The following is a 13,546-nucleotide window of genomic DNA, read 5'->3' as shown; positions in this document are numbered from 1 at the left end:
AAACCGCTGCGCCACCCAGGGATCCCAACTTTGGATTTTAATTCAAGTGATGAGAAAACATTGGACAGTTGAGAGCAGTGATGTGATATAATCTGATTTATTTAAAAATTAGGTCAGTCTGTGGATGCTTGACTTTAGAAGCAAGAGTGGAAATAAAGGAGGCTCAGTCTACCAAGCGCCAGCTAATCACACTCCATCCTCTCTAGGCTACACCCTCTCTTGTGTTCTAACCAGGGTTAACAAATGTCTTCGTTGGACTGGGACAACTAGTTTTAGACAACCTACTATAGGGCCACTCTAGTTATGACACAACTCAAATTCTCTCCTTTCCTGAAAACAAGCCTGACATTTCAAGATTGTTAGAATTTCTAGAAGCGACTGCCACTCATTGCTATGTTTAGGAATGCCAGAAGTCCAGGTAATTCCTCAAGACCTTCTCCCTAACACCTAAGAGTCTTCTCTTCCTTGCTCTTCATGAAAATACTATCATGCCATTAGTCTAATTCCTGATGTAGAGTGCTGGCATTCCTCTAACTTAAGATGCTCTAGAGAGGAGTCAAGGAGAGTCCCATTGACAGTAGATCAACTTTGAGGATCACCATACCCTGAAAGGAGTTTCCAGAAGAAATCTTTCCAGTTTCCTGAAAGGATGTTTAAGATGACAGGCATATGCAGAAGGTAAAGCCATCTTTCATTTCTTGCTGGATCTTAGAATGGAGGCCAGGTCACCTGCTTTATCTGACTCCATTGCTCCCCTAGCCAAATAAAAATTCCTAGGTAGGTGAAATAGAAGTTTGCCTCATGATGCCTCTGGCCCTTTTACCTAAACCATTACCCTCTTGCACATTTTGTCATGATTTCCCTTCTTGTCTGTGCTCTCTCCTCAGTGCTGATAACCATTGCTCCCATTTTCCATCAAAACCTGCTCTCAAATCTTTTATTTATACCCTCAGACCTTTGGTTTCCTCTGTGGTGTAATGGAGTGAAAGAAGCTTAAAAAGTTTCCTTTCTAAGGGAAATTGCGTTTTAATAGAAATCAGTCTGATACCAGTGGTTCATGATGTTTGGTCTAAATAAGAACAACTTGCAGAGCTTGCTAAAATGCACATTGATGGGCTCCAACCTCCAAGTACCTGAGAGCAGAAGGTTTTATTGAGTATCAGGAATCATGCCACACAGATCATTACATGCAAATATCTTAAGTATATTTCCTGATTCCAAAACCGGGTCACATGGAATCTCAATGGGGCCTCAGTGAAACACCTGGGCTAAATGACCAACCTATTTGAAGGGAGATTTTGCTGTTATTTAAATAACTGTAAAGGGTGCCAAGTTCTGCCCGGTGTCTCCTCCCGGTGGGATTCCTTGGGAAATTATATATATGGGCTTGTAGCCAATTAGAAAATGAGTGTTACACTATTATTAGCTGGAATAATGTCTAATCACGTACAACATAGCATGCTGTGAAGGCTGGATTGGAGCCCATCATTTTGGCTCATGGTCCATTCAGGGTCTTTCGCACCCCCCTCCCCACTTTCAACAGCCTAATTCTTGGGCTAATATATCCATATATGCTGTGAAGAGCAAGAGATTGAGAGACTGCTGAGCCCACTTACCCAGCAAGCCATATGGAAATAAAGGGAGAGAAAGATTAGAAAGAGATAGAGATTTATAGAAAGAATGCTTAGATCTGCTTATTACATAGAGGCTGGAAAATTAAAGTACAGGTCAGAGTGTCTTGTATGTATACTGACCTTTTTTTTTTTTTTGCCATGCAGTAATCCTGCCCATTAGCAACTGTGGCCCAATTAGTGTCTAGTACTCTGACCAATCAGATCAATAACCACATCATCCTAGAGGGGAGAAAGGAAGAAATGCGCAGAAACAGACTTGATGTAGGAAGAGTTTGCAGGTCAGGTCAGACCTAAACAGTTGACACCAAATTATAAAGCAGAAGTGAGGCCCAGTGCATGAGGAATGTCTCAGTTTGGTGACACGCTCCTATGGCTGTGTTTAATGCCTGCCATGGACCATCCCTCCATTCCTTTTACTCCTGTTCAGGAAAGCATACAAAATACAAGGAAGGGTAATTTCATCATAGGGTAAATCCAGTATCTGTTCTGGTTGGTTAAAGGTATGATTTGCAAACTTTGGCACTTTAATTATTAGTGGATCCTCTGATGGGTTGTGACCTTGTGCACAGGTTCTGGGAGAGTGCATTCCCAGCCTGCTCCCGTGGCTACTCTCTCCAGCCCTTCTACTCCTCTGTTCTTCCCCTACCAACCTTGGACTCCAGAGCTCAGGGTTTGGATGGTGGGGCAGGGAGGAGAGAGGCTCTGGAGAAGCAGGGAGGTTGGCTCATGTTCTGTAATTCCTAAAATGGACTCGATCATCCACTGGGTGTGTGTGTGTGTGGCAGTTTGTTGTTATAATTGTATTCAACTAAGATACGTGGATTTCTGGGACAAATTATTTTTACACAGGGAGTTATTCTGGAAGCTTTGTCAGAGCCAGTTTAATAATAAAACAAAACATTTTTAGTCTTTAAATTACTTTAATATACATAATCTTATCTCTTCCCTCTCTCCTTCTTTTCTCCCTCCCCCCTCTTCTTTCCTGCATTTATTCAAAACCAATTTTGTGCATTTCCAAATACTTGGTGGGGGGTGGAGCTGCTCTTCTATCTTGTGGATTATCCATTCAATTCCTCTGTTCTATTTCCTTGTCAACCTCTGGCCATTCTTATGTTAACCTTTTCATTGGAAGGAAGACTGGATAAATTGCTGAAATAAGGTTAGAGATTATCACTGGATTCGGATTTCGCATGTTTTTCCCAGCCTCCTTCCCCTTTGGAGGCTCTGAGGCGGTGATTTGGCCATTCGGTGTATTTTTGTAACCTCTGAGAAACAGGAGAAGAGGAGGGATGTGGAAGAGGGAAGATACGATTAAACCAGTGTAGACATTGTTAAGAAATTTATTTGCAATTCTTGTTTTTTGGTGTTTTTTGTTTGTTTTTTAAATAACATCATTCCGTAGATAAAAATGCAATCTTACAGGAATATACATAGCGTCTCACACAGAGATGACCCTGAAGCTCTTCTCGAAAGGTTACCCCTTCTAGATTCCCTGGCCTTTCTCGAGGGTGAGAAGGCGCAGCAGGCGAGGCCTTGACAATGGGGTTATTTGATGATTACAAACTGTACAACAGTATTTACAACAGTAAGACTGCGACATCGTGAAGCCTGGAGAGGAAAGTGTGGGGTGTACAAGGGTGTGGGGGTGGTGACAGGCAGGGGATGACAATGGAGGCACTGTCCATCTTTCTGCATTGCTCTGAGAGCAAGCATGATACAGTTTGGTTTAGGGGCATGAAATTGGGCCTGGGCAGGAGGACATGAGGAGAGGAAGGAGGAAGGGGCTGTTTCTGGAGCCTCTTATATGGACGGGAGTTTCGCTTGGCAGCTCTAGGGCTTTAAAATAAAACAAGCAGATGACGAGAGTAACAGACCTTCCAGTGCTTTAGCAGCTTGGGACCTGCCACCCTATTTCTTAAGGGACTTGTGTGTTTCTCTGCATGTGGTTCTCCACTCCTACTGTCACAGATTTGCCTAAGTTTGTTTACGCCTTTGATGTCCACATCCTGGTTTGTCCCGGACCCTATTCCCACGAGGCTCTGGAGGAACAGCACACGTTCTGGGCAGGAGAGGAAGCTGCTACAGGGTTGTGCCTAATCTAGTTGAGAAACCAAGAGATGGGTTATGAGTCTGGGAGGATAGGATGCAGCTTGATGCGTGGGTGGTGTGATGTGTGCAAGCAGAAAAGTGCCCATAGCATTCAGGTCACTGGAGTTGCCTCACGGAGGAGCCCTTTGCACAGGGTCGTTTGTTTATAGCTGTCCACCTTGCTTCCCAAGGTTTTTCTTTTCTTTTCTTTTCTTTTCTTTTCTTTTAAGCTTTGATGTAGTTTCCCCATGTTGGGAAATCTCAGGGGAGGGGGTTTGGCACAGGACACAGTGACCTGTCCTCTTTTGCTCCTCCTGTGACCCTATAGAAGGGAGCCTTCTCTTTCCTCTCTGGGTTGCGGGCTCAGGAGAGACTTCATGCAGAGTGTCTGAGGCCCGCAGGTATGCGGTATGGCGTGCGTCAGCAGTGGCCCACTGCCCGCTGGTGCCCGCTCATTCCTGTCCCTCTGCTTATACACTCGAGGAGCATCAGAACAGTTCTCTAGGCTCAAACAGTGAATAGGAAAAATCCCGTCCATTTCTGTGTTTCTTCACATAGAAATTACCCTCCCTTAAGACTTACAACCTCTTCACCAAGAGACTTCTTTAATAATGACATAGGTGAAACACTTTCTTATGTATGAGGTACACCAATGATTTTTAGATGGCAAATTTATAGTAAATGTCGGATTTAGGGTAGATTAAATGTCATGTTGCCCTTTCTAGGAACCTTATCAAGTCAGATTAGATTCTGGAAGGTCGGATGCATGGGACGCCCTCCAAAAGACAGCACAGCTGTGAAGAGGCCAGTATGCAATCTGAAGGGAGAATATTTGACTCTGGTGATGTAACATTTCAAGCTTTTGTTTAATTATCTAGTCTTTGTCTTGTCTTCCTTAATTTAATGGAGACTGAGGGGAGTTCTGTGGAAGTCCCAACTCTTGACTCTACTCTCAGTGTTGAATTGATTTGTTCAACTCAGCTCAATATATTTTGCTGGCAATCTCTAATTCCCTTTCAGAGACTGATCAAAGGGCTTTTCCAGTATATCGGAGAGCTGAAGAATCTACCACTGCATCTTTTCTGGAGCAAGCCTCTTAAAATCATGTGAGGGAAAAGTCTGAAATTTAGATAAATAATATTTAGTTCACAGTAATAATAGGGCCCGATGGCACTATTTCTACTCAAGGAAGTTACTCTGGTCCTCTCTCCACATCTCTCTACACAGTGCTCAGCCCTTTGGGAGGACAATATCATTTGTACAGGGCTCAACCCCAGCACCTGCACCTGTCTGTTAAGGAAGTGTGTGTGTGTGTGTGTGTGTGTGTGTGTGTGTGAGGATGAAAGTGTGTATGACTGAGTGTGTGTGTATGTGTGGTGTTCAAGTGTGTTCCAACCATGTGGAAGTCTGGCAGAAACCACTTGCTACATTGGTATCTGGCTTCACAAAGTAATGTTTCATTGCTTTGAAATAAAAAAAAGTTAAAACCAGAACTAGCTTCATAAACTATTTAAGAATCTGCATATTGGACTACTCGCAACTCCCTGTTCTGACTAGACTGAGGGGAGGAAAGGAAAGTGGGGGTTGGGCAGGAGGCTGGAATAGAGAGAATGGCTTGGGGAAAGGGAAAAACTATGCCATCCCTGATAGTTGTAGGACACTTCGTTTCCTTGTCTCTTTTCCTTATGTCTCTTCAGAGGGAGCTGATGGGGAACCCGGATGTGGTGACCAAGAGCTTCACTATGAACTGACCTGGGCTCTTATCAGCCAGTGTTTTACTAAATTGGGGCTTAAATGGGTCTCTTGAAAACAAATTGCCCTTTTGTGGTTTCTTTGCTAAAGGGTTTCTAACTCTTAGACAATGATATTTCATTTTTTCCCCAGGTCCCTCAGGATGGAGATGCCATTATCCTCTTCAGCAAAACTTATAATTATGGTTTGATGAGGCTAAAAGCCTGACTACCAGACTTACTCTGTATGCCTAAATTAGGTTCTTGTTACACATCTTGACCTTTAGGAATGATGGGTAGGTATCAACTGGCCTCTATGAAACCCTTCTGATGACTTCCAAACTCCTCATTTTCAGGGTGTTCTTATGTCTCAGGCATTGAATGGGATCCTTCTCCTGTGGTTGTCTTACTATCTATAGCTGAATGATCAGGAGATAATCTGGAAGGAAAATATTTGTGAGAAACTGATAGCTTCACTCCAGACAAGCCCCGGAAGAAGCAGGGTCACAGGATAAAGACAGAGTAAGGAAGTCTTGTTCCTTTGTCCTTGGACCTCCCAGTCAGAGGGCAGCCTGTTAGACTCAGAAGGTGATGGGAGGGATTATGACTAATAACCTTTGAAGCAGAGCAGAGAAAAATTCATGGTTCAAGCCAAAATCTAGGAAAACTTTCTTCTCTTTTTGCCTCAAGACCAAAAGAAACTTCTAGAAACAGGCAGAAAGAAGACAACTGAAAATCTCCCTGCTTAATATAGCCAGACACATGACTATTAAAAGGCCAAAGTGTAGAAATACAATAGGCCATTCAGATGAAAAATAAAAATCATGCCCCCAGAGCTTACACTGCACTTCTTTAGGTCCTTTTGGTCCTCAGCCATTGGCTGCTTTCTCTTTGCCACTCACAAGTTCTCAGAAGACTTGATGGTTATGTTTTACAAGGTCACAGGCAAAGTTCTGCTCTAGGTGGGGGGCAGACATCACTTAATACACAGCGGGTGAGGTTTGTGATTTTATGATTCATTTTATCCGTCTGTCATGATGACAGGTATCTTTTTTTAAAGATTTTATTTATTTATTAGAGAGAGAGAGCTAAGAAAGAGAGAAATAAAAAAAAGTTATTTTTTAAAATTTTTTCTCTAAGAAAGAGAGAGAAAGAGACAGAATGAGAAGGGGAGGAGGGGCAGAGGGAGAGAGAGGAGCGGATTCTCTGCTCAGCAGGGAGCAGATGCAGGACTTGATCCTAGGACCCTGGGATCATGACCTGAGCCAAAGGCAGATGCTTAGCTGACTGACCCACCTAGGCACCCATGATGACAGGTATCCTCTGTCAGTACCATACCAGTTGATCATGAGGTCAGGCCATAGAGACCCATCACCCTCCACAGGGAACTCCCATCTAAAACTCCTTTCCTTGCCAGCAGCACAGGGCCAGGTTCCCTTGGCACTGCTGATGTTGCTCTTGTAGGGTGCAAGACTAGCTGGCCTTCTGACAGAGCTGACTAGAAAGAAGGGACTCTGTAGGTGTGAGTGGTGAAGGGTAAGGGGGCACACTTAGGCACGGCCTTAGGGGTAGCTGGCATAAGCCCAGCCTGTAGCCCATGCCACTGGCCAATGAGATTTGGTGATGCAGAAGACAAGTCCAAAAGGAAAAAAGAAAGCAGCATGAAAGTTTGAGTGAATGTGTGAGTGGTGTGTGTGTGTGTGTGTGTGTGTGTGTGTGTGTGTATGTGTTTGTGTCTGTGGTCAGTTAAAATGCCAAATTTCTATCTAGGGACCACATGTATAGCAAGAATCAGTTATCAATCCAAAAGGGCTTCGCTCTCCATCACAACTAAAATCTTAGCAGAACGGTGGTAGGTATCTTGGGAAACTGGACAAAGATGACACCTAACTGTAATTTCTAGAAGGCCTGCATGGCACCGAAAAGGAACCAAAGAAGTTTGGAGGGTTTAGTCTTGGAGAAACAGGGAGAAACCCTTCTGCTTCTGCACTGTTAGTGTACCTGGGAACATTCAGCGTATTTCTCCACTTTTTCATGAATCAGTCCTTAAAAGTGAAACTCATCTTCACTTTTCCCAAGTAGGTCGCTCCTGTAAAGGGCTGGGAACATACTGGCACTGGAAGACATTCCCTGGGTAAATCCTAGATGAATGTTTGGGTCCTGTTTTCCCTAAATCACTCCCTTTTCCACCATCATTGTTGAAATCTATTTGAAGGAAACAGCATGGATAGGATGACGTTCTAGGTAGACGCAAATAGGCGGAAGAGATGCTCCCACAGTGTCTCTGGTTCCACTATCACTGCGAACTCCTGACGTGTCCTCCCCAGTCCTGGTCCCAGTCCCCTCCCTGTCTGCCATGCACATTAGGGGAGACCTGGAGGAAATCCTGCTCCAGAGCAAGGAGAGGATGAAGTGAATGAGACGGAGCTGACTTAGGGATGGACAAAGGTTTTACCTGGTTGCTGTTCTCTGGCCCCTGCTATCTGAGTTTGGGTAGAGCAGTTGCCAGAGGGAGGATTCCCTCCCCTCCAGCCAGCCCGACTCTAGCTCCATCCTCTCCGTCAGCGTGCGCTTTCCTGAGGAGACCACCGAGGCGAGTTCACGCAGTGGAAGTGAACAGAAAAGCCAGCCACCTCTCCCATGGGGGATGCTCACGGGGCAGGACTGTCCCGAGACCAAGTCCCAACCAACTGGAGCAGAGTGGATGGAATGAAGACAGGATTAAGACATGTCCTGGTCTCTCAAAGCAAGATGTAGGACGGATATACTTCTTGTATAGTTTTGGAAAAATGGAGGGAAACGGAAGTGAACACAAGATATGCAAAACAGTAATGTCCAAACCTGTGTGTGGATTGCAGAATAATGATTTACACTGGTGATACCTTTGCTCATCGTACAAATTAAAATAATACTTGTTCCCTTTCCCCCAACCACATATAGGAAAGCACTTCAGAGTTCAAGGGTAAAGCTTGTACACTCCAAATACAAAATGATTTACTTACATGCAGCAAAATATACAAGAAGTGAATTCAAAAACAAACTTAATTCAATTCATTATATTCGCTTGGCACAATTGCAATTCAGTTTTAAAAAAATATTTGTAAAATACTGAAACTGACCTGAATTCAAGTATAACAGTTTCTTCAACAGAAACATTATCAATGCAATAAAACATTACACGGAATATATCGAAGCAAAAACGCCTTCTTGAGTTTTTCCCTTAAATTTCTGTGTGTGTGTGTGTGTTTTAAATACAGTTTTAATGCCAACACAACTCACAATTGTATTTTTAAAATGAATATTATTGCATTGTTTTTGCATATCTTGTGGACAGAAAATGTAAAGAGTTACTGATTCCCATTTCAGAAGCAGAAACAGTGGTTTGTTTTTGCTTTCAAATGGCCCCAGATTCAGATCTCCCCACAGTTAGACCAGAAAGGGGGAGCTGCACACTCATTCACACATGGGTGCACATACATGGACAACCCACTATGCACACACAGAACACACACACTCGCGGAGACTCTCACCTATGCTTCTCTCCGGCACCCACAGACACACCCCACAGTAAAAAGAGCCCAACTCAATCACCCATATGTGCAAGACCATATCAAGTGCGTTACCTTTAAATTATAAAACCAAACCCAAAAAATTTTTGTTACTACCTATAGAAATCATAACAAATTATTGCGTATACACAATGGCTGGTAAAACTTGCCCACGATGGCTCTATGGATGGAGCCTACCGTAGAAAAAGAAAACCACAACCGTTTAAATAATACAGTAAAACCAAACCCAATTTACATTTGCAAAAGTGAAAACAGTAAGGTGGGTGGCTACAAAGCTTTGTAAACACTTCTTCCTCCCCTCCCCCTGGGAAAACAAAATTAAAATAAAACAAAAACCAAACAAAACCCGAAAACTGCAACATGCCATCAAGAAAAATGTCAAACCACAAAACAAAAGAGCGCTTGACAGAAGCTCAGCAGCACCTCGTCTTGCCAGGGGCTGGTTGCCCCTTCCCTGGCAGGCCCAGCCGCTGCTCTGAAGCGAGGTGGGCCTGTGCACGTCCTGTGACCCTGGGGCAGAGGGATGGGGGTGGTGGGGAGCCTTGGCCGTGAGGCTGCCGCATGCCCCTCATCGTGCCCTCCGCCCTCCTCCGCTCCTGTCTCCTGAGCTCCTCTCTCTGTTCCTCCTCCCCCCTGGGATGGGGCTGGGTCCTCGCTAAAGTCCCACTCCTGCTTCCTTCTACAAACCCACAGGGCCCTGGCTCTATGGAGACAGTGAGGCTCATACGGAATATGTGCAAAATGGATTTTTTTTTACAAGCAAAGTTGAAAGACACCCGTTTGACATAGGGTCCTTTTGGTGAGGGCTACCGCAGGAGGCTGAGGCTCTCTTTCGCGCCCGGAGGTGGGGGCAGGCGTCTCTTCTCTTGCTCTCCCTCCCTGATTCTTCCACTCCCCCTCACCACTCTACCTCTTGCACACAACACACACTAGGCTTGCTGCCTTCCTTCCCCCCGGAAACGGACTCTGCACACCGCCCAACTCTGCGTCTTGTCCCAACGAAATGAATGAAGACGCTGTTCCGGTTAACTCCAGGTCACGAGAACAGTGAGGCACTTCTGAAACGAACCCATTAGGAACATTGAAACAAATAAAAAACCCAGCGTCTCCCCAGCCCTGGCTCCTACAGGCTGCCGGTGTGGGCTCTGCTGTCCTGGAGCTCTTCCTCGCTCTTCTGACATGCCAGGGCGGCCGTGCAGGCGTCGCCCTCGTGACCCCCCGCTTTGTCCTGCCCGGGGTCCCTGCAGTTAACAAAAGGTAGGAGGGTGCCGTTGGGGCTCTGCTGGGCGCCCCCACTGAGGATGTTGTCAGCGGCGTTCTCCATCTCCTCTATGGTCATGTCACAGGCGTCAGCCAGCTCCTGGGTTGTGACCTCGATAAACTTGGGATCTTGAGCAAACTGCCCCAGTCCTTCTGAAATCAAGACCTGAAGTGGGGAGGGAGGACCATGAAGAACCAAAGAGGAACATTATTCCCGGAGGACAGCTCTTCCCTCTGGGGCTGGAGCAAGGGGCTTGTAACTGGGAACCTTGGGAAGTGAGTGTGTGTGTGTCTGTGTGTGTGTGTGTGTGTGTGTGTGTGTGCGCGCGCGCGCGCGCGCGCGCGCGCGCGTGCGTGCAGGTGTGTAGGTGTGGTGGGAGGCGTGCTCGCAGGAAAGGAGCCGACACGGAGCATTGCCTGAAGGAATCAGGGGTGTGCAGGCTGGAGGACAGCTGTTTCAGCTGGGGCACTCACTAACTGTTGTCAAATACCTGGAGGCTTGGCTCACAGAGGGACCACAGGGTGCTGCTGTGCTGCTGCCCAGGTGGAACCGGGCCTGCCCAGTCTTCTCTCCACCCCCCACCCCCTGCACCCCTACATGCCTTCCTGTTATTCTTGCCCAGAAACCCTCACTCTCCTTTGGGGAAACCATTACCTCGCGCCCCTCGCCCACTGCTGGCTGGCAGTCTCTGTGGGGGTGAGGATCCGGGAGTATGATGTGTGCAAAACACCATGTCTGCACCTGCTTCTGCTCCCGCTCCAAAGGGCCAGCAGGTGATCCCAGGGCGGCCCCCTCCTTCCTAGTGGCTGCTTTAGTGACTGGTCTTGGGGAAAGTGACTCAGCTACGAGCCAGGGTAGGGGATGCATAGTGAAGCCTGGAATGCCTCTCTCCTGGGTCCGTTTGCCGGTTCCCCTGCTCCATCCCTCTTTATTTCCTCTCCTGCTTGTATTTTCCTCAGAGCTCCCACCCTGTGTGGCATGCTGCAAAAATGTTTACTTGTGATCTCTCTCTCTCCTCACCATGGCATGGGCTCATGAGAGCAGAAACGGTCTCTCGGCTGTATCCCTGCACCTAGAACAGTGCCTGTATGTGGTTGGCACTCAATTGGGAGTGGTGAACTGAATGAGAAATAACCAAGGCAAAGGGAAGAACAAAGTTTTGGAGCTAGGAGAGGCCTTAGAAGTCCTCTGGTTTAACTCTCTACCTCTTGCATGACAGCCCGATGACTGGATGGGCGTTATCTCTGCTTGCATACGTCCAGTGATGGTGGGCTCACTCCTTTATAGGAAAACCCTCCTCCTTTTGGAAAAGCTCTGTTGGAAAGATTTTCCTCACATAACCTGAAATCTGCCTGCCTGTCTGGTAGGTTGATTTGTCACTCCATTCCTGCACTCAAGACACCCTGCCCAGGACGTGAGGCACCTTACAGGTTTGAGGTGCCTGTTGTGGCCTCTGGAGCAGTCCCCTGTCCAAGTCTGCTTCCCTAACTCCCTCAACCGGATCTCGTATGAAATCACTTATAGGGACCTTGCCAACCCCTTGCTGTGTCCTCCTTGGGGCATGTCCCCTGAAATGTGCTGCCAGGATCACATTAGATGCTCTGGCTGGGGCAGAGGACAGAGGAACTGGAAGCACTCTTGCTCTAGAATAGTGATTCTCAACCTTAGCTGGGCCTTAGAATCATCACAAGGCTTTAAAAAATACCCATTTAATGTGTCCCTAGGTTATTTTAATAAGCCCGAAGCTTGAGAACCACAGGTCCTGACTTTGCATGTGCACAAACACAGCCCAGGCCATCTGCACCCCAGAGCCAGTCCGCGTGGTCTATACACTGGGGCCCGGGGCCCTGATGGGGGCTCACTGGCCCACGGCAGGGATATGTGCTCCATACTTCCTCCCCTGTGGTGGGCCCAGCCCAAGCAGAAGCCCATAGCATCTTGTGTGATCACACCAGCCTTTCTTCTGGAGGCCCTGGGAGTGAGGATCTTCCTGGCCAAGGAACTTGACCTCCACTCTCCTCCGGAAAGGACCAGAGACTCCCTCCTCAGTTCTTCATGCAAAGAACCCTTGCTGCCCCCAGCCCTCCTTTCCTCCTTGTGCTAGCAGCTCAGAGCCACTCACCGCTTCCACGAGGCTGCTGGCACTGCCATGGAACTGCCTGCCCCGGGCCCCAGCCTGGCTGGGCACAGTGAGGGACACCGGCCGGGCTCTCCGGATGGTGCTGTCACCTCCTCCACAGGGTGTGGGCTCCTCAGACCAGGAGCTGCAGTGGATGGACGGGAAGCTGCTGTTGAGTTTCTCGTTGGACTCAGCCCCCTCCAGCCGCAGGGTGGGGATAGGCTGCGGGGGCCAGCCTCGGCTGCCGGGTGTGGCTGGGGGGGTGGCACATGGCCTGGGGAGCGTGCCAGGGGAATGGCTTCTCTGGAGGAGGGGGCTCAGGCCTGCCACTGCCAATGCCTGCGGACACACAAGGAGCATGAGTTACTGGAAGCAGTCAGGCTGGGAGGGACGGGCCTCTCTCTCAGCAGCAGATGGTCGTCGCTAGCTTGGCCTGCCTGGAGCCCACTCCCATCATTTTCACCCCTCTGGATCCTACCTCATCAAGACCTGGTGTTAGCTTCCATCACCTTAAAATAGATTTTGTGATTACACCAGTCTGAAGTGATGGCTTCCTCTTCTAAACTCAGAAAGCTGTGATGGAATGGACTCAAGATTGTCCACTTCTTGGCTCTGGCCTTGTCGCTAGTCAGCTGTGAATTCTCTGGCTTTTGGTTTTCTCATTAGTAGTCTAGAAAGAATGCTGCCCTCATCATCTGTAAAACCAGGAACACTAATGCCCTCTATCTACCTATCTTGTGGGGTTGATGCGAGGTTCAAGTGAAATCAAGTCTGTGAATATCTGTGCACTACACTGTGCACCATAAAGATGTAGACAGAACCAGTACTTATTGTTTTAAGTTTTCCATTTACGGGGCACCTGGGTGGCTCAGTCAATTAGGCATCTGCCTTTGACCCAGGATTCCAGGATTCTGGGATTGAGACTCACATTCGGCTCCCCATCGGGAGCCTGCTTCTCCCTCTTCCTTTTCCCACTCCCTTACTCCTGTGCTCTGTCTCTCTCTCAAATAAATAAAATCTTAAATTTTTTTTTTTTACAATGAATCAGGCCATGAATAATGTCTTGTTGATCTTTAGCTCAGCTTGTCTCTGAACTGTTGTTCAAATCTTACACTGTATTATTATTTACATGTTGTGTCTTCTGG

At 47.1% G+C, this 13,546-nt stretch overlaps 1 protein-coding gene across 11 annotated transcripts in view; it reads right to left on the bottom strand.

Annotated features, from left to right (window-relative positions):
- Positions 1–8,298: 8,298 nt before the first annotated feature.
- Positions 8,299–13,546, bottom strand: part of CACNA1C (calcium voltage-gated channel subunit alpha1 C) — a 648,720-nt gene continuing 643,472 nt past the window's right edge. For all 11 annotated transcript variants that reach the window (XM_072766363.1, XM_072766357.1, XM_072766353.1 and 8 more), the window contains 2 exons: positions 12,405–12,740; positions 8,299–10,447 (listed from right to left, as the gene is read on the bottom strand). In XM_072766363.1, coding sequence (XP_072622464.1) covers positions 10,145–10,447; positions 12,405–12,740 — 639 coding nt within the window. In that variant the 3' untranslated portion in view covers positions 8,299–10,144. The remainder of the gene's footprint in view (positions 10,448–12,404; positions 12,741–13,546) is intronic.

Source organism: Vulpes vulpes, chromosome 8, assembly GCF_048418805.1.
Source record: "Vulpes vulpes isolate BD-2025 chromosome 8, VulVul3, whole genome shotgun sequence".
In the NCBI taxonomy this organism is placed as follows: domain Eukaryota; kingdom Metazoa; phylum Chordata; class Mammalia; order Carnivora; family Canidae; genus Vulpes; species Vulpes vulpes.
This window is presented reverse-complemented; position numbering and strand designations above follow the sequence as displayed.